Genomic DNA, 24,733 nt, shown 5'->3' on the forward strand with positions numbered 1-24,733 from the left:
ACCGGGCTTACCACATTTGTAGCACACTTTCTTGGAGCGGGGTTTGTAGTCCTTCCCCCTCCTTTGTTTGAGGATTTGACGGAAGCTCTTGATGATGAGCGCCATCTCCTCGTTGTCGAGCTTGGAGGCGTCGATGGGTTGTCTACTTGATGTAGACTCCTCCTTCTTCTCCTCCGTCGCCTTGAATGCGACCGGTTGTGCTTCGGGTGTGGAGGAGGTGCCTTGCTCGATGATTTTCTTTGAGCCTTTAATCATTAGCTCAAAGCTCACAAATTTTCCTATGACTTCCTCGGGAGACATTAGCTTATATCTAGGATCACCTCGAATTAATTGAACTTGTGTAGGGTTAAGAAATACGAGAGATCTAAGAATAACCTTGACCATCTCATGGTCATCCCATTTTTCGCTCCCGAGGTTGCGCACTTGGTTCACCAAGGTCTTCAAGCGGTTGTACATGGCTTGTGGATCCTCCCCTTGGTGAAGCATGAAGCGACCGAGCTCCCCCTCGATCGTTTCCCGCTTGGTGATCTTTGTCACCTCGTCTCCTTCATGCGCGGTCTTGAGTACGTCCCAAATTTCCTTTGCACTTTTTAACCCTTACACCTTATTATACTCCTCTCGACTTAGAGAGGCGAGGAGTATAGTAGTGGCTTGGGAGTTAAAGTGGTGAATTTGGGCCGCCTCGTCCGAGTCGTAGTCTTCATCCCCTACGGATGGTACCTGTACACCAAACTCAACAACATTCCATATGCTTGTGTGGAGTGAGGTTAGATGATGCCTCATTTTGTCACTCCACATATTATAATCTTCACCGTCAAAAACCGGTGGTTTGCCTAATGGAACGGAGAGTAAAGGAGTACGTTTTGAAACATGGGGATAACGTAGAGGAATCTTACTATACTTCTTGCGCTCTTGGCGCTTAGAAGTAACGGACGGTGCATCGGAGTCGGAGGTCGATGGTGATGAAGAGTCGGTCTCGTAGTAGACCACTTTCCTCATCCTCTTGTGTTTGTCGCCTCTCCGATTCGACTTGTGGGAAGAGGATTTCTTCTCCTTCCTCTTCCCTTTGTTGGAGGAGTTTTTCTTCTCCTTCCTCTTGTTGCAGGACTCTTCTGATGAAGTCGACCCGTGGCTTGTAGCGGGCTTGTCGCCGGTCTCCATCTCCCTCTTGGCGAGTTCTCCCGACATCACTTCGAGCGGTTAAGCTCTAATGAAGCACCGTGGCTCTAATACCAATTGAAAGTCGCCTAGAGGGGGGTGAATAGGGCGAAACTGAAATTCTCAAAAATAATCACAACTACAAGCCGGGTTAGCGTTAGAGATATAATCAAGTCCACGAGAGGGGATGCAAAACAAATCGCAAGCGAATAAAGAGTGTGACACACGGATTTGTTTTACCGAGGTTCGGTTCTCGCAAACCTACTCCCCGTTGAGGTGGTCACAAAGACCGGGTCTCTTTCAACCCTTTCCCTCTCTTAAACGGTCCCTCGGACCAAGTGAGCTTTCTCTTCTCAATCACTTGGAACACAAAGTTCCTACAAGGACCACCACAAGATTGGTGTCTCTTGCCTCAATTACAAGTGAGTTTGATTGCAAGAAAGAATCAAGAAAGAAGAAAGCAATCCAAGCGCAAGAGCTCGAAAGAACACAAGCAAATCTCTCTCACTAGTCACTAAAACTTTGTGTGGAATTTGGGAGAGGATTTGATCTCTTGAGTGTGTCTAGAATTGAATGCATAGCTCTTGTAAGTGGTTGGAAGTGTAAAAACTTGGATGCAATGAATGGTGGGTGGTTGGGGGTATTTATAGCCCCAACCACCAAACTAGCCGTTTGGTGGGGCTGACTGTCGTATGGTGCACCGGACAGTCTGGTGCACACCGGACATGTCCGGTGCGCCAGCCACGTCACCAAAGCCGTTGGGTTCCGACCGTTGGAGCTCTGTCTTCTGGGCCCGCCTGGATGTCCGATGGCGCATCGGACATGTACTGTAGAGTGTCCGGTGTGCCAGTATGGGCGTGCCTGACTTCTGCGCGCGCAGGCGCGCATTTAATGCGCTGCAGGTAGCCGTTGCCGCCGAAATATCCGTTGATCCACTGTCACACCGGACAGTCCGGTGAATTATAGCGGACTAGCCGTTGCGAATTCCCGAGGCTGGCGAGTTCCAGAGCCGCTCTTCCTTGGAGCACCGGACAGTCCGGTGAATTATAGCGGAGCGCCTCTGGATTTTCCCAAAGGTGACGAGTTTGTCTGGGAGTCCTCTGGTGCACCGGACACTGTCCGGTGGCGCACCGGACAGTCCGGTGCGCCAGACCAGAGGTGCCTTCGGTTGTTCCTTTGCTCTTTTGTTGAACCCAATACTTTGTATTTTTATTGGCTAAGTCTGAACCTTTGGCACCTGTATAACTTATACACTAGAGCAAAACTAGTTAGTCCAATTATTTGTGTTGGGCAATTCAACCACCAAAATCAATTAGGAGAATAGGTGTAAGCCTAATTCCCTTTCAGCCCCAAGAGCATAGTATGAATGCCTTAGAGATTTCTTAATTACTAATGCTTTCAAGGTTGGGAAAGCTGATCCCACTCTTTTTACAAAGACTTGTGATGGTGACCTTTTTGTTTGCCAAATTTATGTCGATGACATAATATTTGGTTCCACTAACCAAAAGTCTTGTGAGGAGTTTAGCAGGATGATGATGCAAAAGTTCGAGATGTCAATGATGGGCGAGTTGACCTACTTCCTTGGATTCCAAGTGAAGCAACTCAAGGACGGCACCTTCATCTCCCAAACGAAGTACACTCAAGATCTTCTCAAGAGGTTTGGGATGAAGGACGCTAAGCCCGCGAAGACACCGATGGGAACTGACGAACATCTCGACCTCAACAAAGGAGGTAAGCCCATTGATCAAAAGGCATACCGGTCAATGATAAGTTCATTACTTTATCTTTGTGCTAGTAGACCTGACATTATGCTTAGTGTATGCATGTGTGCTAGATTTTAATCCGACCCCAAGGAATGTCACCTTGTGGTCGTTAAGCGAATTCTTAGGTATTTAGTTTCTACGCTGTCGGCGTTTCGACCCGGGGGGTCCCTGGACCGACAAGTAAATTGTCGCTGCGTGTCCCAGCTCAGATGGGTCGGCGCGAGACGGAACACAAGGGGGGAAAACAGTAAGGGGAAACCACGACCTTCATGTTGTCCTGCGCCCAGGGCGGATGCGCTTGCAGTAGGGGGTTACAAGCGTTCACGTGGGAGAGAGAGAGAGAGCGAGAGCCTTGTGTGTCGGCTCGTTCTCCCGCGCGGCCACCTTCTCGTACGAGAGCCCTGGACCTTCCTTTTGTCGATGTAAGGAGAGGGCCCAGGTATACAATGGGGGGTGTAGCAATGTGCTAACGTGTCTAGCAAAGGGGAGCCAAAGCCCTATGTACATGTCGTCGTGGCTGTCAGAGAGATGTTGCTGCCCTGTTCAAGTGATGTCGTGGTCGTCGGAGGAGCGCTTGAGCCCTGTGCAAGCACAGCTGTTGGGGTTGTCGGATCCTTGCTGACGTCTCCTTGCTTCCGTAAGGGGCTGAGAACCGCCGTCGTCATGGAGCACGCGGGGTGCCATCATTACTTGTTTACCGGGGCGTGCCAGATGGGACGCCGGTCTTGTTCCCCGTAGCCTGGGCTAGCTAGGGGTAGGGTAATGATGCCCCCCCTGTGACGTGATCGGTCCGAGCCCGAGGTCGAGCGAGGCGGTGACTCCTCCGAGGTCGAGGCTGAGTCCGAGCCCTGGGGCTCGGGCGAGGCGGAGACCGTCTTCCGAGGTCGAGGTCGAGTCCGAGCCCTGGGGTCGGGCGAGGCGGAGACCGCCTTCCGAGGTCGAGGCTGAGTCCGAGCCCAGGGGTCGGGCGAGGTGGAGACCGTCTTCTGAGGTCGAGGTTGAGTCTGAGCCCATGGGTCGGGCGAGGCGGAGACCGTCTTCCGGAGTCGAGGTTGAGTCCGAGCCCTAGGGTCGGGCGAGGCGGAGACCGTCTTCCGGAGTCGAGGTTGAGTCCGAGCCTAGGGGTTGGGCGAGGCGAAGACCGTCTTCCGGAGTCGAGGTTGAGTCCGAGCCCTGGGGTCGGGCGAGGCGGAGCTTCCTATGGTGCTCGAGGTCGGTCTTAGCTGCTGTCGGCCTCACTCTGGCGAGTGGCACAACAGTCGGAGCAGGGCAGGCGACGCTGTTTTCCTGTCAGGTCAGTCAGTGGAGCGGCGAAGTGACTGCGGTCACTGCGGCCCTGTCGACTGAGGAGCGTGCGTCAGGATAAGGTGTTAGGCGATCCTTGCATTGAATGCTCCTGTGATACGGTCGGTTGGCGTGACGATCTGGCCAAGGTTGCTTCTCCGAGAAGCCTACCCGAGCTAGGCCTCGGGCGAGTCGAAGGCGCGTCCGTTGTTTGAGGAGACCCTCGGGCGAGGCGTGAATTTGCCTTGGTATACTGTTCCTGCCCGAGGCTGGGCTCGGGCGAGACGAGATCGTGTCCTTTGAGTGGACGGAGCCTTGACCGGAATCGCGCCCATCAGGCCTTTGCAGCTTTGTACTGATGGGGGTTACCAGCTGAGATTAGGAGTCTTGGGGGTACCCCTAATTATGGTCCCCGACATACGCCTTGCTTCGGGATCTGGTACCCAAAGGGGTATACCTTTGACTTGATTGGATACTCAGACTCCGACTATGCCGGGTGTAAGGTTAATAGGAAGAGCACATCAGGGATGTGCCAACTTCTAGGAAGGTCTATGGTGTCCTGGAGTTCCAAGAAACAAACATCTGTTGCCCTATCCATCGCTGAGGCCGAGTATGTTGCCGCAGGACAGTGTTGCGTGCAACTGCTTTGGATGAGGCAAACCCTCCGAGACTTTGGATACAACCTGAGCAAAGTCCTACTCCTATGTGACAATGAGAGTGCAATCCGCTTGGCGGATAATCCTGTTGAACACAGCCGCACTAAGCACATAGACATCTGTCATCACTTTCTGAGATACCACAAGCAAAAGGGAGATATCGATGTGTACCACATGAGCACCGAGAACCAGCTAGCCGATATCTTCACTAAGCCTTTAGACGAGAAAAGGTTTTGCAGGTTGCGTAGTGAGCTAAATGTCTTAGATTCGCGTAGCTTGGATTGATCTATATCATACATGTGTTCTATGCCTTTGATCATGTTACTTTGAGGATTTCAATCAATTATTGTGTGTTTGTGGTGCTCAAGTTGTACAAGTCATCCCTGGACCTCACAAGTCCGTATGCAAATGATGCACATGTTTAGGGGGAGATGTGCTACAACTTGACTCCTTTGAGACTAACTTGCTTGCTTGAGTACACTTGAAGTAGCCTCGAAGGACCATTGAAAGGGAAAATGAACTTGGACGATGAAAAGACTTCCACTGCACTCCGGTATTAGTGTATTTACTTCCAAGTTCATACTAATGCTCTCGTTGCCTTTTTGCTCTTATTTGACATTTTCGTGAGGCAATGGGGTTAAAGGGCCAAAAGTTTTTCCGTTTTGGTGCTCAATGCCAAAGGGGGAGAAATTAGGGAAATCAAGGGCCAAAGCAACTGGATCAGCCAATCACTTGTGAATTTCAAAAATAGTAGAGTTAGAATTTGTATTTTGCACAAATAACTCTTATTTGCACAAATAACTCTTATTGCAAAATTTGGTCTCTTATGGGGGAGAATTTTGATTATAGAAAAAGGGGGAGTTTTTGACACTTGATCAATTTTTACTCTTGCAATATCTCTCTATTTACCCAAACAAGAGTGTTTGACTTAGAGATAGGAAAAAGAATTTGATTTGCAAAAACAAACCAAGTGGTGGCAAGAGTGATCCATATATGTCAAATCCTATGTGAGTAGATTTGGTCTCAAATTTGCACTTCTTAGTTGCTTTTTAATGTGTTGGCATAAATCACCAAAAAGGGGGAGATTGAAAGGGAAATATGCCCTTGGGCCATTTTTATAATTGTTTTGGTGATTAGATGCCCAACACATGGTTCTAAGTCTATATGTGTCAAGGTGCAAATCAAGTAATAAGGTATGTCTCCGGACTTAGTAAATTGTTTTTGGGTACTAACATGTTAATCTAAGTGCTAGAGATATAGCCAAGAAAAGAGGAAAAGAATTGAAGAAGGAATGGCTAAGTAAGCCAAAAACCAGCTCCAGCCTGGCACATCGGACTATCCGGTGGTGCACCGGACAGTGTCTGGTGCCCTAGGCTGGCTCGGCGACGAACAGGCCGCTCTTGGGAATCGGCGGAGCGACGTGGCTAAAATTCACCGGACTATCTGGTGGTGCACCGGACTGTCCGATGAGACGTCAGCGCTAGTGCCCAAGTACATCGGCGATGAACTCGTCGCTCTCGGGAAACGAAGGAAGCGCCACGGCTAAAAATCATCGGACTGTCCGGTGAGCCAAAGGCGCTCGCGGCCAACGGTCGGCTGTGCAATCCGCGGGCGACGCGTGGCCCGCGCCAACGGTCGGATGGGCACACCAGACTGTCCAGTGCGCCAACCGGTCCCAAGGCCCAACGGTCGGCTGCGCCCGATATGGAAGGAGATCGCGCACCGGACTGCTACAGTGGCTGTCCGGTGGTGCACCGGACTGTCCGGTGCACCACTCGACAGAAGGCAAGAATAGTCTTCCAAGTTGATCTCCAACGGCTCCTAGCTGCCTTGGGGCTATAAAAGGGACCCCTAGGCGCATGGAGCAGTACAACAAGCATTCTCTAAGCATCCTAAGACATCTAAACTCCGCCTCCACGCACTTGATCAATCGTGTTAGTGATTTGAGCTCCATTTGAGTTGCGAACTCTCTGTGCTGTGTTTCGAGCTCAAGTCTTGGCTTGTGTGCGTGTGTCTGCTGCGGATTGAATCTTGTGTGCGTTGTTTTCCCTCCCTTACTCTTGTGCTTCTTGTGATCAAAACTTTGTAAGAGCGAGAGGCTCCAACCTGTGGAGATTCCTCGCAAACGGGAAAAGATCTCAAAAGGAAAAGACCGTGGTATTCAAGTCGATCTTTGGATCACTTGAAAGGGGCTTGAGTGCAACCCTCATCCATTGGGACGCCACAACGTGGAAGTAGGCAAGTATTACTTGGCTGAACCACGGGATGAAAATCGCGTGTCTCTTGTGTTGTTTTTCTGTGATTGTTTTGTTTGCAAGAGCTCACTTCATAACAACTTGGTTAAATCACACTAACACCTTAATAATCAAGTTTGTGGCTATTTAGTGTTTGATTTTACAGGATCACCTATTCACCCCCTCTAGGTGCTCTCAGTATAGAGCTTCAAAGATAGGTGCTCGGAAATAATTATATATATTGTCAAATATGCAATTACCTGAAGCTTAATTACTGATGCATACAACATACACATACCTTCATAGACGATGGCTCAAACATAATTTGTCTATAATGGGATTCGTACAAGCTAGGTCCTATGGGTATGTTTGGTTGCCTGGCCCAGGGCACAACCAGGCCCATTTGAAACAACGTCTCAATGTTTGGTTGCTTGGCCCAGCGCACGAGCCTGTCTCAAGCGAGCGCACAACCAGGCCCATTTCGAACGCGAAAAAGTTGCTTCGCAAGTTAGCCTGGCCACTCGCAGCCGCCGCGGCTCTAGGGTTCTCTCCTCTCACCACTCTCCTCTCGCTCTCGTCTTCAGACCCCTCGCAGCCGCCGCGGCTCTAGGGTTCTCTCCTCTCGCCACTCTCCTCTCGCTCTCGTCTTCAGATTTCTCCATCTGTCTGTGTAATCTGTGAAATCTGTGTGTAATCTGTGTGTAATCTGTGTGAAATCTGTGAAATCTGATTGCAGCTTATGGTTTCATATTTCATATGTCTGTGAAATCTGATTGCAGCTTACAGTTCTGTAGATGATTGCAATTAGTTCATTTTATGGATCGAAATTATATTTTTAGTTCAAATCTATTGTAATTTGTGTAGTAGCGTTTAAAATTTTGAAATTTGGCGGGAGCTTCATTGTACACAAGAAAACTGTCGGCAACCCACCCAATTGGGCCAAGCTAAAAAACAAGAGAATCAAACAATGTATAATATGGGACTGGTTTATTTTGACCAGGCAACCAAACAGTGTTTGTTGGCTCCGTACATGCGGGCTCCCCTGAGCCTGGTCCTCTCACTGGGCCAGGCTCAGGCTGGGCCATGCAACCAAACACATCCTATATGACCAAATGCGCTCCTACAGAACATGGTTATGATTACTTTAAGGATAGGGTTAAAATTACCAGCTTACGATGATGGGACTAGTACACTCTGATGACTAGATATTGCTTGTATGATGCTCGTCAGTTCAGTTTTTTTTCTAACTATTCATTGGCAATTCACTATTATCAGGTTAGAGCTTGGCCTTATCTAGTAAGTCAGCGCCAGTTGCCTTGTCACTACAAAATCGCAGAGTACATTCTACAATTTGTTCTGCTTGCATCACTCACATTGGTCCTGTATATTCTAGTTTGCCTATGGGAGAGAGTATACATATCAGACCAATTGCAGCTTTCCTGACAAGTGACAAACATGATTTTCTTTCTCAAACTTATGCCATTTACTTTATTTTCAGACACACCACTATAAGTCGATAATAGTGGTTGTCCCCAACATCGTCATGCTCTCCACCTAAAGGCCATCACTACGATCTTTGTGCACCTGCAACAAGGGGCAACCACGTCAAGGCAAGCATGAGTTACTTCACATTAGTCCGCTTGATACCATGCATTATTTTTTGTACTGCATGTGTGAGCGCTAGGTAAGCAAAGTTACACAGAACCCGAACTCCTTCACATAATTCACATGATTGGTTGCCTGCTTATCCGCATCCAGCGTCTCCAGGTGCGTTGACCGAGCGGCATGCTTTGTTTGGTTACATGTGTTCACAGGGCCAAAGCTGCACCCGCAGCTGCAATATTGGCTAAAATTATCTCTCGTGACTGCATGTATAGTTACATAGCAAATATCCTGTTTCCAGCGTGCCAAACTCGCACGAGCTTAGCCACACTCGTTCACCTAACCAATCAGACGAAATAACTCTGTAACTTGTGCTCAATTTTGGGGTTGGGGTTATTATGTGCTGGAGTTGGGGTTCTGGGTAGCCTTCCTTACCTTGTGCATAATTTTGGATTTGTTTAGATGGTGACCAATAGCCTTGGAGCAAAAAAGGAAGATTGCAGGGGCAAAAAAATCTGCCTAGCAAATTGTAACACCCGACACTGGCTCACCACGTGATGGGCCTCGATGTCGCATGGCCCAACTCGGAGCAGCCTAAAAGCAGGACCACAACGGCAGGAGAGGTATTGAAGACAAATCAGAAATCGGAAACAGGGTTCGTCCCTTCGCTCGTCTTCCTCCACGGAGCGGCATATCGGTGCGTCACCAGCTCCTCACGTCCCGGCTCACCATCGGCGGCTACGGGGACGTGACAGTTGGTATCAGAGGTAGTCGATTCTCGACATTTTCCTCGGTTTCGTCCTTGGTGCTCGCGACGATGGCTGAGGCGGCACAACGGGATGAAGCGCGCTGGGAGTTGGTTATGAAGAAGCTGAGTTGTCTGGTCCAGAAGATGGAGTCGTTGGTGGGGGGTCAGGCAGATCTAGCAGCAGCGGTGGCGCAGCAAGCGGCGGAGGATCTGCCCGTTCTGCCTCAGTTCGTTCGATCTGCGGGCAATACCACGACGCCAGTCTTTGACGAGGGACCTGTCTTCGACGACGAGCTGCCCATCGACTTCGGTTCCCAGGGGAAGACCGCGTCCATGGCGGCAGCAAGCGCCATGGAGGTCCCCGGATCCACCCCGACGCCCTCCGTCCCCTTCTACGACAGCGTCGACATCTTCCACCTCAATAGTGAACCCGTCTACGACGTCTACGATGACGACGAGGATGGCGATTCGTCGCAGCAGGCCGTGGTGCTCGCTGCGGACAAGAACTACTACCCCACCGCTGAAGAGATGTACGGGCCGGGCATGGAGGCGCTTGTCATGGACGAGGTCGAGCAACCGCTGGAGCAGCCCATCGTCGCAGACGCGCTTGCGCTGCTCGAGGAGATGCGAGGCAAGGGGTACCATGCTGACGTGATGAGGGCCTTGTGCAAGCTGCGCGATGCAGACAGGACGGTCCAGGTGCTCGGGGAGATGATGGAGGTCGGCTTCAGGCCATGGGTCTTGACATTGACATACAACTTTGTGGTGGCTGTGCTCGTGAAGGCAGGAAGGATGGAGGAGGCACTAAAGGTGAAGGATCAGATGTTGTTGGTTGCTGGAAAGAAGATGGATGTGGTTCTCGCGACAACATTGATGCATGGGTATTGCTTGCTCGGTGAAGTTGGGAAAGCGTTGGATTTATTTAACGAGGCTGTCAGGGATGGTGTGACAGCAACCAATGTGACATATGCGGTTCTGATAAAAGGTTGTGATGCAGAGGGGATGACAGATAAGGCATATGAGCTATGTCGTCAGATGATAGAGCAGGGATTGCTGTCAAGCACACATGGGTTCAATTTGGTGATAACAGGTCTGTTAAGAGACAAGCGGTGGGAGGATGCCATCAGCTTGCTTGAGGTTATGGTTGATATACCTTCTGCCGGTACTGCGGCTAAGTGTGAAGAGCTTGATATCATGACAGAATGTGTTGCTCAATGCAATCTTGTCACTGCTGTGTCCTCTGATTTTCATCCTGAATTCATCTGTCTGTTTGTCAAAAAATTTGGTGGCTCTGTGGCAGTATCAAGCAAGAGAGTATTGTTTCTCAGTTGGGGCTACATGGAGGAGTATGAGGTTCTGATTCCATTTCAGTTCCTTCAGGTTCGTGAGAGCCAAGTAAATGATGTTTGCCAGGACATGGGTGTGGGAGATAAGTGCTTGGCTGCCATTCATGACTTTGGCGATGTTCAGGGTGTAGATGAAGCAAAGGAGGAGCTTGTTGAGATAGTGAGCTGTCTGCATGGTTCACTGAACTCCAAGAAGCTTGGAGCAAAATTGCCCTGGGGTGTCCTGCTTGTTGGCCCTCCAGGAACTGGAAACACTCTTCTAGCATGGGCAGTTGCAGGAGAGGCTGGAATTCCATTTTTCTATGTTTCTGCTAGTGAGTTTGTTGAAGCTTTTGTTGGAAGAGGTCTTGCCCGTGTCAGGGAATTGTTCAAGGAAGCCAAAGAAGCTGCTCCATCCATCATTTTTATTGATGAACTTGATGTTATGGGTGGAAATAGAGGTAGAAGTTCTAACGATGTGAGGGACCAAACTCTAAACCAGCTAATTGCAGAAATGGATGGTTTTGACTCGGACATGAAAGTTATTGTCATGGCTGCTACTAACAGGCCAAAAGCACTGGATGTTGCTCTTTGTCGGCCTGGTCACTTCTCCAAAAAGGTGCAGTCTTGGAGACTTGGTCCTTTTACTCTAGGAGTAAGTGGTCTGCAACTTGGGCCATACATGAGGAGACAATGGGATCCTGGTATTACAAATGGGCAATTGGTGATGAGCTGCGAGGAGCTAGCTTTGCAGATCGCAGTGTTGCTTGGGGACAAGCAACATTTCGTCGGGGCGATAATGTAACACCCGACACTGGCTCACCACGTGATGGGCCTCGATGTCGCATGGCCCAACTCGGAGCAGCCTAAAGGCAGGACCACAACGGCAGGAGAGGTATTGAAGACAAATCAGAAATCGGAAACAGGGTTCGTCCCTTCGCTCGTCTTCCTCCACGGAGCGGCATATCGGTGCGTCACCAGCTCCTCACGTCCCGGCTCACCATCGGCGGCTACGGGGACGTGACACAAATTTAGATGTTGGAGAAGTTTTACTCTGGTAATTATAAGCTAATGCTTGGAAGTCTTTTCCTTTGGCTTTTCTATACATTTCATTGTTGCTGATATATCTTTCTATCCAGATGTACAGTATCCAAAGCTAGAGGAAATGGGAGAGTACACAACCTGTGTTGGTTTGACTTACAGTCAGGGCTGCATATGGTTCAAAGAGCGGAGGAGAAAAGAGAGGAGGGAGATGGGAGCCATTGGTCCTTAGATGGAAAGGCAATTTAGTGCACTGTAGGGGATGAAAGTAAAGTTATATCACAAGTTCTGTTCCCCAAGAATTATATCCTGAGCAAAATTTTCCGCAAGGATGTTCCACCTCTGATAGTGAATTTGACCCCCTCCCCCAAAATGCACATGGTTGTAACAGAGGTACGCTAGTAACAATTGTAGATTATTAAATGGTATCTCTAAATCTTTGATTTGTTCCACCAATGGCTGAATATGTAGCTGGTTCCACAAGCAGTTATGTTTGTTTCTTTTTCTGCTTCATTTATGTTCTCATGCCCACTTCAATTATTTCACTGTTCACTTTAAGCTGTGAATGTTATTGTTGGCAGTCTATTGATTCTCCCCACATTTTTGTTGAGTAATTCATTTACTCATTCTGCTACTATGTTTGTCATATTATGCATTCGCTTGATTTTGTTTGTCACTGTTTACCAATGCTGAACAATTACAGTTCTTGTTTTTCTGGTGTCGAACTTTAGTACACTTTTCTGTTGACTTGGTATAAACAGGCCCGTTTTGTTGGTTGACAAACACTACGATGTCAAATGTTAGGTACAAGAGTCCCTTGGACAAGTGTTTGCTTTCCTGGCACAAATGTATCTGTTCACATCTTCTCCTCACCTTTATAGACTCATTTCTTTGCTAAATATTCCCTAAGGCTTTGTAAACAAATTGTTGGCTACACCTTAGGCATGGTTTCTCAAAGAGGCATGGAAATATGTGGAAATGAACCAAACATGCAACTTATTTCTGATTTTCAGTTAATGTTTTCTAGCAGTACTGATGCTAACGTGGCCCCAATCTTTCATGTACAAGTTGCATTGTTTTCTTGTAAATACAGTTGATATACTAATGGTGCTGTGTGCAACTGATACAAATATTCGTTTTCTTACAAATATTTTGCAGACACTACATGACATCATTCCTAGAACCAAAGAACTATGAAGAAGAGAAAGGTACCATAATTTAATAACAATTAGAATGCATACTCATCTTTTATTTCTTTGGCATACTTTTGATTAAATTTCCACTATGCTATTTGTGTCATGCAAGGATATGCTATTCCTTATTCAGAATGATTTTTTTGGTTTCTTTGCATTACCATACCCGTGTTTGCAAGTATTTTTGGTCATCACAAATGCAAGTTCTTACCAGTGAAAGGTACCAGTGCAAGTATATTTGTTTTCTGCATCAGTTCCTAATAACACCCAAATTTGTACTGCCATAAAATATTCACATTCCCTACCTTAGTGACATCATTTGTTCAGATATATTCAGAAATGTCTTTGAGGGTGCTGCTACTTTACATCATTTTATGGTCAGATGTAAGATTAGGCTCCACTATGTCCTTTCTTGAAATTATTTTTCTTTACAACCATCTGCTGATTAAAAATAAAAAAATGATTACAATTTTTGTACAGATCAATGTGAGCTGAAATAACTTCCGGTACCATTTCATATTTTTTTTTCTTTCTAGTCCATTATTATTTTCCTCATTTTTTTATTGTGTCCCATAAACTAAAAATATCAGTTCATATTGTTTTCCTTGTTGAGCTTTCTAACATTGCACCATGTATGTTATCAAATTGTCAATTGTAGATCACTGAGTCTACTAGCCAGAGATCTGAAGTGTATGTGGATACAGATCAATGTGAGCTGCAATTTTGTGAACGTGTAAAGCTGGGTTAGTTTCTAGTCTCATGCACACGTGACACATCACTCATTCACTCATGTGGATCGTGGGTCAACGACTCAGCGTATACCCATACCCAAAACTCTGTAACGAAATTGCTGGTGGGCAGCAACAGGAACAGCCGAACAGGACCACGTCAATGGAAGTGGGAGCAGCCGCCGCCGGCAAGCTGAATGCGGAGCTGTTTCAGTGGTTGGCGTTCGGCCGCGTGATCCCGTTCAGGGCATGTTCGGTTTGAAGGGGTTTGAGGGGGATTGGAGGGGATTAAATCCCCTCCTATTTAAATTTGTATAGAAGGGGATTTAATCCCCTCCAATCCCCCTCAATCCACCCCTAACCGAACAAGCCCTCATGGAGTTTGCCAAGCGCCTGGCGGCGAGGTGGCCGCGCCGTCACCTTCCTCTCCATGCAGAGGAACGTAGCCAGACTCCCGCCCGTCATGGAGGGCCTGCCTGCCCGAGGGCGCCAAGTTCACGGCCGACGTGCCGTCGGAGAAGCACTGTTAGCAACAATACAAGAAAGACGTCAGAAGCTCACCAGCACTGAAGATGGAGCACTGAAGATGGAAAAGCTGACCAACAATACTGACGGTGTCACACCAACGAAGCGGTAGAGGCGAGGCAACACATGAGTATTTGGGCCCGAATGGGTCGTGTATTTGGTCGGACTGGTCGGTAGTTTATAAGCTCTCTCTAGTATTGTAAGAAGGTATCGAAGAATTAATGAACAGACAAAGACGCTGGTTCTCAGCCTCGTCTTCCTCCCTGCTTTCCTCGTTTCCAAGTCTTCTTCCCCAATCCTCATCCTGCTCTCTTCTAGAAGCTTCCCACTACCGACGCTAACATTTGGTATCAGATTAGGTCGTCCTGAATTCGTTCTCCCGAGGTGCCCCCGATTGTCCGCGATGGATCATCAAGATGCTATCGTCCTCAAGCTGCTTGATGCAATGGTACTGATGGAGCAGCGCTTGACAGCTGCTCTGGCTGGCCGTGATGGCGAGCAGGCCGACGCGGATGGCCCTGTCTCCGCCTCCATGGTGGATCGGGAACTGCGGTTCGACGAGTTGACCTTCAACGACGAATCGGCACCGCATCACCTCACGCCCATCCACGAGGCCCTCTTCTCCGACGGCGCTGACCCCTTCTTCGGCGAGGAGCTCGACATCCTCACCACCTCCGAGTTCGACATCGAGCAGTCGTCTGTGGACACCCGATCTCTGCGCACGCCGCCCTCCGCAGGAGAGTTCGAGCGCGTCGAGGACATGCCGGGGTTGCGACACCTAGTCGTGCTCAGCGACCGCGCTGTCGCCGATGTTTTTGTCGCGTACTCCACGCTCAAAGTGTTTGATCAAATGCCCAACCCAGGTTTCGATGGAGGTCCTATCTTTGACGAGGAACCTGTCTTCGAGGGAGAGCCGTTTCCCTCCACCACTGACTACATCGACGCGCTGCGCAACGAGATGAACGAGTTCAAGAGCAAGCGCGACGACGTCAAGCGCATGGTCGACGCCGCCGAGCGCCAGGGCATGGAGGTCACCAGCCAGGTCAGGTGCGCCCTGCTCGAGGACGCCGCCGCGCGGATCGTCGACGAGTACCAGGTGCACCCGTAGCTTCCGCCCGACCAGGCCCCCGGCTACAAGGCCACCTACCACCTCAAGGTGAAGGCAGACTTCCACAAGGTCGCTGACGAGATTGTCCAGATCCGCTTCGAGGAGATGCCGAGCGCGCCGGTCCGCAGCAAGGGCGCGCTGCTCAGCGAGCTCCACACCTGCGTCTGTGATGACGACTTGGGCGCCGTCGGCATCTACGGCATTGCGAGGGTCGGCAAAATCGCGTCCCTCAAGGTCGCAGCCGAGGGAGGCAATGCGTTCGAGTCCGGCCTGATCGTCAAGACCAACAGGGGCATACTGTACGTCGACGAGGTCAACCTGCTGGACGACCACCTCGTCGATGTGCTGCTGGATTCCGCTGCGCCGGCATGGAACACAGTGGAGAGGAAGGGTATCTTCATATCCCACACTGTTCGCTTTATCCTCATTCCATTGTAGATTTTTCCCGTCTGTGGTATGATACGTCCAATGCCCTGGCCGAGTTTCACATCAAGCGTTAATTACCGTATGAATTTGGATGCTCGTTTTGTTTGGAAACCACCATGGTCACTTCAATGGTTCACTAGAGCTTCTATCACTTTGCATGAGTTACTTATATGGTTGCGTATTTCAACAATTAGTGTTAACAATTTATTGGCACAAACTGGATTGGCAGCAACGAGAGCTTTGGTGTGTGTCCGTGCATGTCGAGGGCAGCTCCTATTTTACTACAACCACATATATTGGGTCACAGTAATTGTGTATGACGGTTGGATGATCACATGGCCATCTTTCACATGGAGGTTGCATGATGCATTGTATGAAATTTCAGATGGAGATAGGATCAGTGGTACGGCTCTAAACTTCTGCTCAGATAACTTGTCATATGATGTTGGTGCCGTCTCTGAACAAACACAACGTGGTTTCTTGTCAGTAAGGTTTGATGTGTTACAGGATAAATACAGAATGGTTGATTGTCCATTTATGTTCACCAGGTCTAATGTTCAGAGCGTTGTGCAGGATAAAGGTTTGTTGTCTTTTTTCTGGGATAGCCTCATTTATTATGGCAAGAAGTTTTTGGATATCAGATTGGTCTGGTCACACATATGCATCAAGCAACCGAGGGCGGACTGGTTGTGGCTGCAATCTATTTTTTATTACATATTCCACTCTGCTCACTTCATTCTCATCTGCTCTGGTACTCACAATCCGGAAGAGCTTTTCCGTGAGATGTTCAGTCAGGGAACAGATGACGTGTCTGAAGTTGTGCCCGAACCTATAGAGCAGCCCCTGGTGGTGTTGTCATCTTCAGCATGGTCTGGCACTGCGACAGCTACCACATGGCATTTACAAGATCAAATTCAGCATCAAGATATTCTGGTACTCATTGATTCTGGATCCTCTCACACTTTTCTCATTAATTCTGGACTGAAGCAGCTATTCATGTCTGTATACTACTCGGCCTGGTCAGGGACAACTTGTCATCAGACCCTGAAACTTAAAGGGAGAATACAGGAGAAGTCTCTGAATATCTTACTGGACAGTGGTAGTACACACACATTTGTCAATGACAAATTAATTCCATTGCTCTCTGGGGTTCGGTCCATCTCTTATCCTACGAAAGTTCAAGTGGCCAATGGCCCCATTGTTTCAGGTCGATATCAGTGGTTGCAGGCCCACTGGCAGATTCAGGAATACGAGTTTGTGTCTGATCTACTCTTTTTACCACTTCCCAGTTCTGATATGGCGGTAGACATGGATTGGGCTCAGAAATGGTTGGCTATTCTCTACAAAGGCTCAAGCATAATCTTATATGGTCAGTCCCAGACAATACCGAGTGGCACAATTGTGGAGTTATGGTCGTTGGACTCGGAGGCCCAGCAGTCTTCCCAGCCATCTCATCATCCACAAACTCAGTCGTTGCTGTTACAGTTTGCTTCTGTGTCACGGACTCCTTTTGAGGATATGGCAAATGAGTCGACAACATGGAAGGAAATCAAGATCGTCTCTTCTCCTACAAGCAGGAAGCAACCGGTACACGAGATCAACATGAGCAGCACGAAGAAACAAGGACCTGGTTCGGGTGAAAGAAGCAGAGAAGGGATGAGTGCTTCAAAAGCAAGAGCTGAACCAGTGTCCATTCATGGCAGTAGAGCAAAAGCATCATCAATTCTTATGCAATGGGCACAAGTTTGTGTCAGGTCAATTCTGTTGCTAGTGAGCCAAGGCAATTTCTCAGTTTTTATTTGGGATCCTAGGGGTCATGCGAAGAACAGCTTGGGAACAAGCTGTATTTCAAGGAGTGGGGAATGTTAGCAACAATACAAGAAAGACGTCAGAAGCTCACCAGCACTGAAGATGGAGCACTGAAGATGGAAAAGCTGACCAACAATATTGACGGTGTCACACCAACGAAGCGGTAGAGGCGAGGCAACACATGAGTATTTGGGCCCGAATGGGTCGTGTATTTGGTCGGACTGGTCGGTAGTTTATAAGCTCTCTCTAGTATTGTAAGAAGGTATCGAAGAATTAATGAATAGACAAAGACGCTGGTTCTCAGCCTCGTCTTCCTCCCTGCTTTCCTCGTTTCCAAGTCTTCTTCCCCAATCCTCACTCCTTCCTGCTCTCTTCTAGAAGCTTCCCACTACCGACGCTAACATTTGGTATCAGATTAGGTCGTCCTGAATTCGTTCTCCCGAGGCGCCCCCGATTGTCCGCGATGGATCATCAAGATGCTACCGTCCTCAAGCTGCTTGATGCAATGGTACTGATGGAGCAGCGCTTAATAGCTGCTCTGGCTGGCCGTAATGGCGAGCAGGCCGACGCGGAAAAGCTGACCAACAATACTGACGGTGTGTCGGTGTCACACCGACGAAGCGGTAGAGGCGAGGCAACACATGAGTATTTGGGCCCGAATGGGTCGTGTATTTGGCCGGACTGGTCAGTAGTTTATAAGCTCTCTCTAGTATTGTAAGAAGGTATCGAAGAATTAATGAACAGACAAAGACGCTGGTTCTCAACCTCGTCTTCCTCCCTGCTTTCCTCGTTTCCAAGTCTTCTTCCCCAATCCTCACTCCTTCCTGCTCTCTTCTAGAAGCTTCCCACTACCGACGCTAACAAGCACGAGCTGCTCAAGGAGGCGCTCGACGGCCTCGCCGCCCTGTGCGCGGCGTTCCTAGCGGACGCTGTCGCCTGTGGGAGCAGGCCAGACTGGGTCATCGGCGATAGCCGCCGGTGAGCACAAGGTGCCAGCGCCGGGTTTTGAGATCGTGCAGGCAGTCTGGATCGCATTTGTCGCGGTTGGCGAACGCTGTCCAGTGTGGCATTAGAGGCAGTGGCGTAGCTAGGATTTATTCATGAGGTATGCCATAAAAAAAATTCATACCTGTTTCAAAGTAAATTTCAATATTACTTGTCTGGCCTGCGCTTCCTTAAAGCAAAGAATGCATCAATTATGTCATCTTCTTTTACTTCTTCGAAAATGTCACGCTCAATGTATGTGACTAGAGAATCATCCAAGAGATTATCACACATCTTGTTTCTTAATTTGGGTTTGTGAAAGGGAAATGTGCCCTTGGCCATTTCTAAGTATTTTGGTGATTTAGTGTCTAACACAAGTGCTTAAATGTAAAGTGGTGGACAAAGTACAAACCAAGGATAAAGGTATGTTTCTCAGACTTAGTACATTGTTTTATGGACTAATGTATTGTGTCTAAGTGCTAGAAATAGGAAAAATCCAATTGGAAATGTCTTGGCTCAAGCAGCCAAGAATATGCTCAGTCTGGGAGCACCGGACTGTCCGGTGGTGCACCGGACAGTGTCCGGTGCGCCAGGCTGGTCCGAGCGAACTGGCCGCTCTCGGGAATTTCACCGGCGACGTACGACTATAATTCACCGGACTGTCCGGTGTGCACCGGACTGTCCGGTGAGCCAACGGTCGGCCGGGCCAACGGTCCGCCGCGCGATCTACGCGGGACACGTGGCCGAGCCAACGGCTAGAAGGGGGCACCGGACTGTCCGGTGTGCACCGGACATGTCCGGTGCGCCAACGGCTCCAAGTCTGCCAACGGTCGGCTGCGTCAGTTAAGGAAAGAAATCGGGCACCGGACAGTGTCCGGTGTGCACCGGACTGTCCGGTGCACCAGTTGATAGAAGGCAAGATCAGCCTTCCAGATTTGCTCTCAACGGCTCCTAGCTGCCTTGGGGCTATAAAAGGGACCCCTAGGCGCATGGAGGAGTACACCAAGCATTCCTACAACATTCCTAAGCACCAAGACATCGATTTCGCGCCTTTGATTCATTGTGTTAGCATAAAGAGCTCTAGTGGAGTTGTGAACTCATTGAGTTGTGTTGCGAGCTCTTGTTGCGACTTGTGTGCGTTGTGTTGCTGTGATTTCTTGTCTTGAGTGTGTTGCTAATCTCTCCCTTGCTCAGTGCTTCTTTGTGAATTTCAAGTGTAAGGGCGAGAGGCTCCAAGTTGTGGAGATTCCTCGCAAACAGGATTGAGAAAAAGCAAGCAAAACACCATGGTATTCAAGTGGGTCTTTGGACCGCTTGAGAGGGGTTGATTGCAACCCTCGTCCGTTGGGACGCCACAACGTGGAGTAGGCAAGCGTTGGTCTTGGCCGAACCACGGGATAACCACCGTGCCATCTCTGTGATTGATTTCTTGTGGTTACTGTGTTTTGACTCCTCTCTAGCCACTTGGCAATTATTGTGCTAACAATTAACCAAGTTTTGTGGCTTAAGTTTTCAAGTTTCGCAGGATCACCTATTCACCCCCCATCTAGGTGCTCTCAATTGGTATCAGAACCGTTCTCTTCAAGAAGGGACTAATCACCCGAAGAGATGGATCCTAAGGGAAAGGGGATGGTGATCGACAACAACGAGAAGGAGTCTATCTTCAACGAGCCGAAGAATGACAAATCTACCGACTTGGGCTCAAGCCACAAGCGCAAAGACGGGAAGAAGAAGAAGACAAGGCGCATCAAGGAGATCGTCTACTACGACAGCGACGAATCTTCTTCTTCTCAAAAGGATGACGACGACGACTACGAGAAAAAGAAAACGGTCAATTCGAACTTTTCCTTTGATTACTCTCGTATTCCTCAAAGTGCAAATGCTCATTTATTATCTATTCCACTTGGTAAACCTCCTCATTTTGATGGAGAGGACTACGGATTTTGGAGTCACAAAATGCGTAGTCACTTGTTCTCTCTCCATCCTAGTATATGGGAGATTGTAGAGAATGGAATGCACTTTGATAGTTCGGATAGTCCCATGTTCATTAATGAGCAAATTCATAAGAATGCACAAGCTACTACTGTTCTTCTAGCTTCATTGTGCAGGGATGAATATCACAAAGTGAGTGGCTTGGATAACGCCAAGCAGATCTGGGACACCCTCAAGATTTCACATGAGGGGAACGACGTCACCTTGCTCACCAAAATGGAGTTGGTGGAGGGAGAGCTTGGACGATTCGAGATGATAAGGGGCGAGGAGCCAACCCAAACATACAACCGGCTCATGACCCTTATCAACAAAATAAGGAGCTACGGAAGCACGCGATGGACGGACCATGACGTCGTCCGACTATTACTAAGGTCCTTTACCATTCTTGATCCTCATTTGGTGAATAATATTCGTGAGAATCCCAGGTACACCAAAATGTCGCCCGAAGAAGTCCTTGGAAAATTCGTAAGCGGGCGAATGATGATCAAGGAGGCGAGGTACGTGGACGACGCGTTGAACGGTCCAATCCATGAGCCTCAACCCATTGCTCTCAAGGCAACAAGGAGCAAGGAGGCGTTACCTAGCAAGGTGGCGCAAGTTGAGGCGGCAGGGCTCAATGATGAGGAGATGGCTCTCATCATCCAGCGCTTCAAGACGGCGCTTAAGGGTCGCAAGGGACAGCCAAGCAAGACCAAAGCCAAGGGGAAGCGCTCATGCTTCAAATGCGGTAAGATTGGTCATTTTATTGCTAACTGTCCCGATAATGGAAGTGACCAGGAACACGGGAGCAAGAGGGAAAAGAAGAAAAATTACAAGAAGGCCAAGGGCAAGGCACATCTAGGAAAGGAGTGGGACTCGGATTGCTCCTCCTCCGACTCTGACAATGAAGGACTCGCCGCCACCGCCTTCAACAAGTCATCCCTCTTCCCCAACGAGCGTCACACATGCCTCATGGCAAAGGAGAAGAAGGTATGTACTCGAGACGGTACTACTTATGATTCTTCTAGTGATGATGAGTCTAGCGATGAGGAAATAGATTACTCTAGCTTGTTCAAGGGATTGGATAGAAATAAAATTGATAAAATCAATGAGTTGATTGATGCCTTGAATGAGAAGGATAGACTCTTAGAGAAACAAGAGGATTTGTTGTATGAAGAACATGATAAATTTGTAGAGGCACAAAAATCCTATGCTTTAGAAGTTAAAAGAAATGAAATGCTTTCTTTTGAACTATCTACTTGCCATGAAACCATTTCTACCTTAGAAAGTGTTAACAATGATTTAAATGCTAACTTAGAAGTAGCAAATAAATCTAATTCTTGTGTAGAACATGTTATGATTTGCACTAGGTGTAAAGATTTTGATATTGATGCTTGTAGTGAACACCTAGTTTCAATTTCCAAATTAAAAGATGAATTGGCTAGTCTTAATGCCCAACTTAAGACTAGCAAAAGTGATTTTGATAAACTAAAATTTGCTAGGGATGCCTACACGATTGGTAGACACCCCTCAATTAAGGATGGGCTTGGCTTCAAGAGGGAAGCCAAGAACTTAACAAGCCATAAGGCTTCCATCTCCACAAAGGAGAAAGGGAAGGCCCCTATGGCTAGTAGTGTGCAAAAGAACCATGCCTTTATGTATCATGATAGGAGACAATCTAGAAATGCTTATAGGAGTTGTAATGCATATGATGCTTTTGATTCTCATGCCATGTTTGCTTCTAGTTCTTCTTATGTGCATGATAGAAATGTTGGTAGGAGAAATGTTGTTCATAATATGCCTAGGAGAAATGTTGTCAATAATCCTAGGAAAGTTAATGAACCTTCTACAATTTATCATGCCTGTGATACCTCATTTGCAATTTGTAGAAAGGATACAAAGGTGATTGCTAGGAAATTAGGGGCAAAATGCAAGGGAGATAAAACTTGCATTTGGGTCCCTAAGACAATATTGACTAACCTTGTAGGACCCAACAAGAGTTGGGTACCTAAGTCCCAAGCCTAAATTTGCCTTGCAGGTTTATGCATCCGGGGGCTCAAGCTGGATTATCGACAGCGGATGCACAAACCATATGACGGGGGAGAAGAAGATGTTCACCTCCTACGTCAAAAACAAGGATTCCCAAGATTCAATAATATTCGGTGATGGGAACCAAGGCAAGGTAAAAGGGTTAGGTAAAATTGCAATCTCAAATGAACACTCTATCTCTAATGTGTTTTTAGTTGAGTCTCTGGGATATAATTTACTATCTGTTAGTCAATTATGCAACATGGGGTATAACTGTTTATTCACAAACATAGATGTGTCTGTCTTTAGAAGAAGTGATGGTTCATTAGCTTTTAAAGGTGTATTAGACGGCAAGCTTTACTTAGTTGATTTTGCAAAAGAAGAGGCCGGTCTAGATGCATGTTTAATTGCTAAGACTAGCATGGGTTGGCTGTGGCATCGCCGCTTAGCACATGTAGAGATGAAGAACCTTCACAAGCTTCTAAAGGGAGAACACGTGATAGGTTTAACTAATGTGAAATTCGAAAAAGATAGACCTTGTGCAGCATGTCAAGCAGGTAAACAAGTGGGAGGAGCACATCACGGCAAGAATGTGATGACCACATCAAGGCCCTGGAGCTGCTACATATGGACCTCTTCGGACCCGTCGCCTATCTAAGCATAGGGGGAAGTAAGTATGGTTTAGTTATTGTGGATGACTTTTCCCGCTTCACTTGGGTATTCTTTTTGCAGCATAAGTCTGAGACCCAAGGAATCCTCAAGCGCTTCCTAAGGAGAGCTCAAAACGAGTTTGAGCTCAAGGTGAAGAAGATAAGGAGCGACAACGGGTCCGAGTTCAAGAACCTTCAAGTGGAGGAGTACCTTGAGGAGGAAGGGATCAAGCACGAGTTCTCCGCTCCCTACACACCACAGCAAAATGTTGTGGTAGAGAGGAAGAACAGGACGCTAATCGATATGGCAAGGACGATGCTTGGAGAATTCAAGACCCCCGAGCGTTTTTTGGTCGGAAGCTGTGAACACGGCTTGCCACGCCATCAACAGGGTCTACCTTCATCGCCTCCTCAAGAAGACTTCGTATGAGCTTCTAACCGGTAACAAACCCAATGTATCTTACTTTCGTGTATTTGGGAGCAAATGCTACATTCTAGTGAAGAAGGGTAGAAATTCCAAATTTGCTCCCAAAGCAGTAGAAGGGTTTTTGTTAGGTTATGACTCAAATACAAAGGCGTATAGGGTCTTCAACAAATCATCGGGTTTGGTTGAAGTCTCTAGCGACGTTGTATTTGATGAGACTAATGGCTCTCCAAGAGAGCAAGTTGTTGATCTTGATGATGTAGATGAAGAAGACGTTCCAACGGCCGCAATACGCACCATGGCGATTGGAGATGTACGGCCTCAGGAACAATTGGAGCAAGATCAACCTTCTTCCTCGACTATGGTGCATTCCCCAACTCAAGACGATGAACAGGTTCATCAACAGGAGGCGTGTGATCAAGGGGGAGCACAAGATGATCAAGTAATAGAGGAAGAAGCACAACCGGTACCTCCAACCCAAGTTCGAGCGGTGATTCAAAGGGATCATCCCGTCGACCAAATTTTTGGGTGACATTAGCAAGGGAGTAACTACTCGATCTCGATTAGTTAATTTTTGTGAGCATTACTCCTTTGTCTCTTCTATTGAGCCTTTCAGGGTAGAGGAGGCCTTGCTAGATCCGGATTGGGTATTGGCCATGCAGGAGGAACTCAACAACTTCAAGCGCAATGAAGTTTGGACACTGGTGCCTCGTCCCAAGCAAAATGTTGTGGGAACCAAGTGGGTGTTCCGCAACAAACAAGACGAGCACGGGGTGGTGACGAGGAACAAGGCTCGACTTGTGGCAAAAGGTTATGCCCAAGTCGCAGGTTCGGACTTTGAGGAGACGTTTGCTCCTGTGGCTAGGCTAGAATCAATTCGTATCTTGCTAGCATATGCCGCTCACCATTCTTTCAGGTTGTAACAAATGGATGTGAAGAGCGCTTTCCTCAATGGGCCAATCAAGGAGGAGGTGTACGTGGAGCAACCCCCTGGCTTCGAGGATGAACGGTACCCCGACCACGTGTGTAAGCTCTCTAAGGCGCTCTATGGACTTAAGCAAGCCCCAAGAGCATGG

General features: G+C 48.0%; 1 protein-coding gene across 5 annotated transcripts; it reads left to right on the forward strand.

The window, feature by feature from the left end:
- Window positions 1–9,284: 9,284 nt before the first annotated feature.
- On the forward strand, window positions 9,285–14,521 carry LOC103654236 (uncharacterized). Of its 5 annotated transcripts, XM_035967460.1 has the most exons (6): window positions 9,285–11,827; window positions 11,910–12,204; window positions 12,970–13,019; window positions 13,117–13,224; window positions 13,663–13,747; window positions 13,866–14,521. In XM_035967460.1, the coding sequence occupies exon 1, from the start codon at window positions 9,515–9,517 to the stop codon at window positions 11,573–11,575; it is 2,061 nt and encodes a 686-aa protein (XP_035823353.1). In that variant the 5' UTR covers window positions 9,285–9,514; the 3' UTR covers window positions 11,576–11,827; window positions 11,910–12,204; window positions 12,970–13,019; window positions 13,117–13,224; window positions 13,663–13,747; window positions 13,866–14,521. The 5 variants fall into 5 exon arrangements, with proteins under 5 accessions (XP_035823353.1, XP_023158153.1, XP_035823351.1 ...); XM_023302385.2 differs by having other exon boundaries at window positions 13,663–14,521; XM_035967458.1 differs by lacking the exon at window positions 13,117–13,224.
- The last annotated feature ends 10,212 nt before the right edge of the window (window positions 14,522–24,733 follow it).

The sequence above is a fragment of the Zea mays genome, chromosome 4 (genome assembly GCF_902167145.1).
Source record: "Zea mays cultivar B73 chromosome 4, Zm-B73-REFERENCE-NAM-5.0, whole genome shotgun sequence".
NCBI lineage: Eukaryota > Viridiplantae > Streptophyta > Magnoliopsida > Poales > Poaceae > Zea > Zea mays.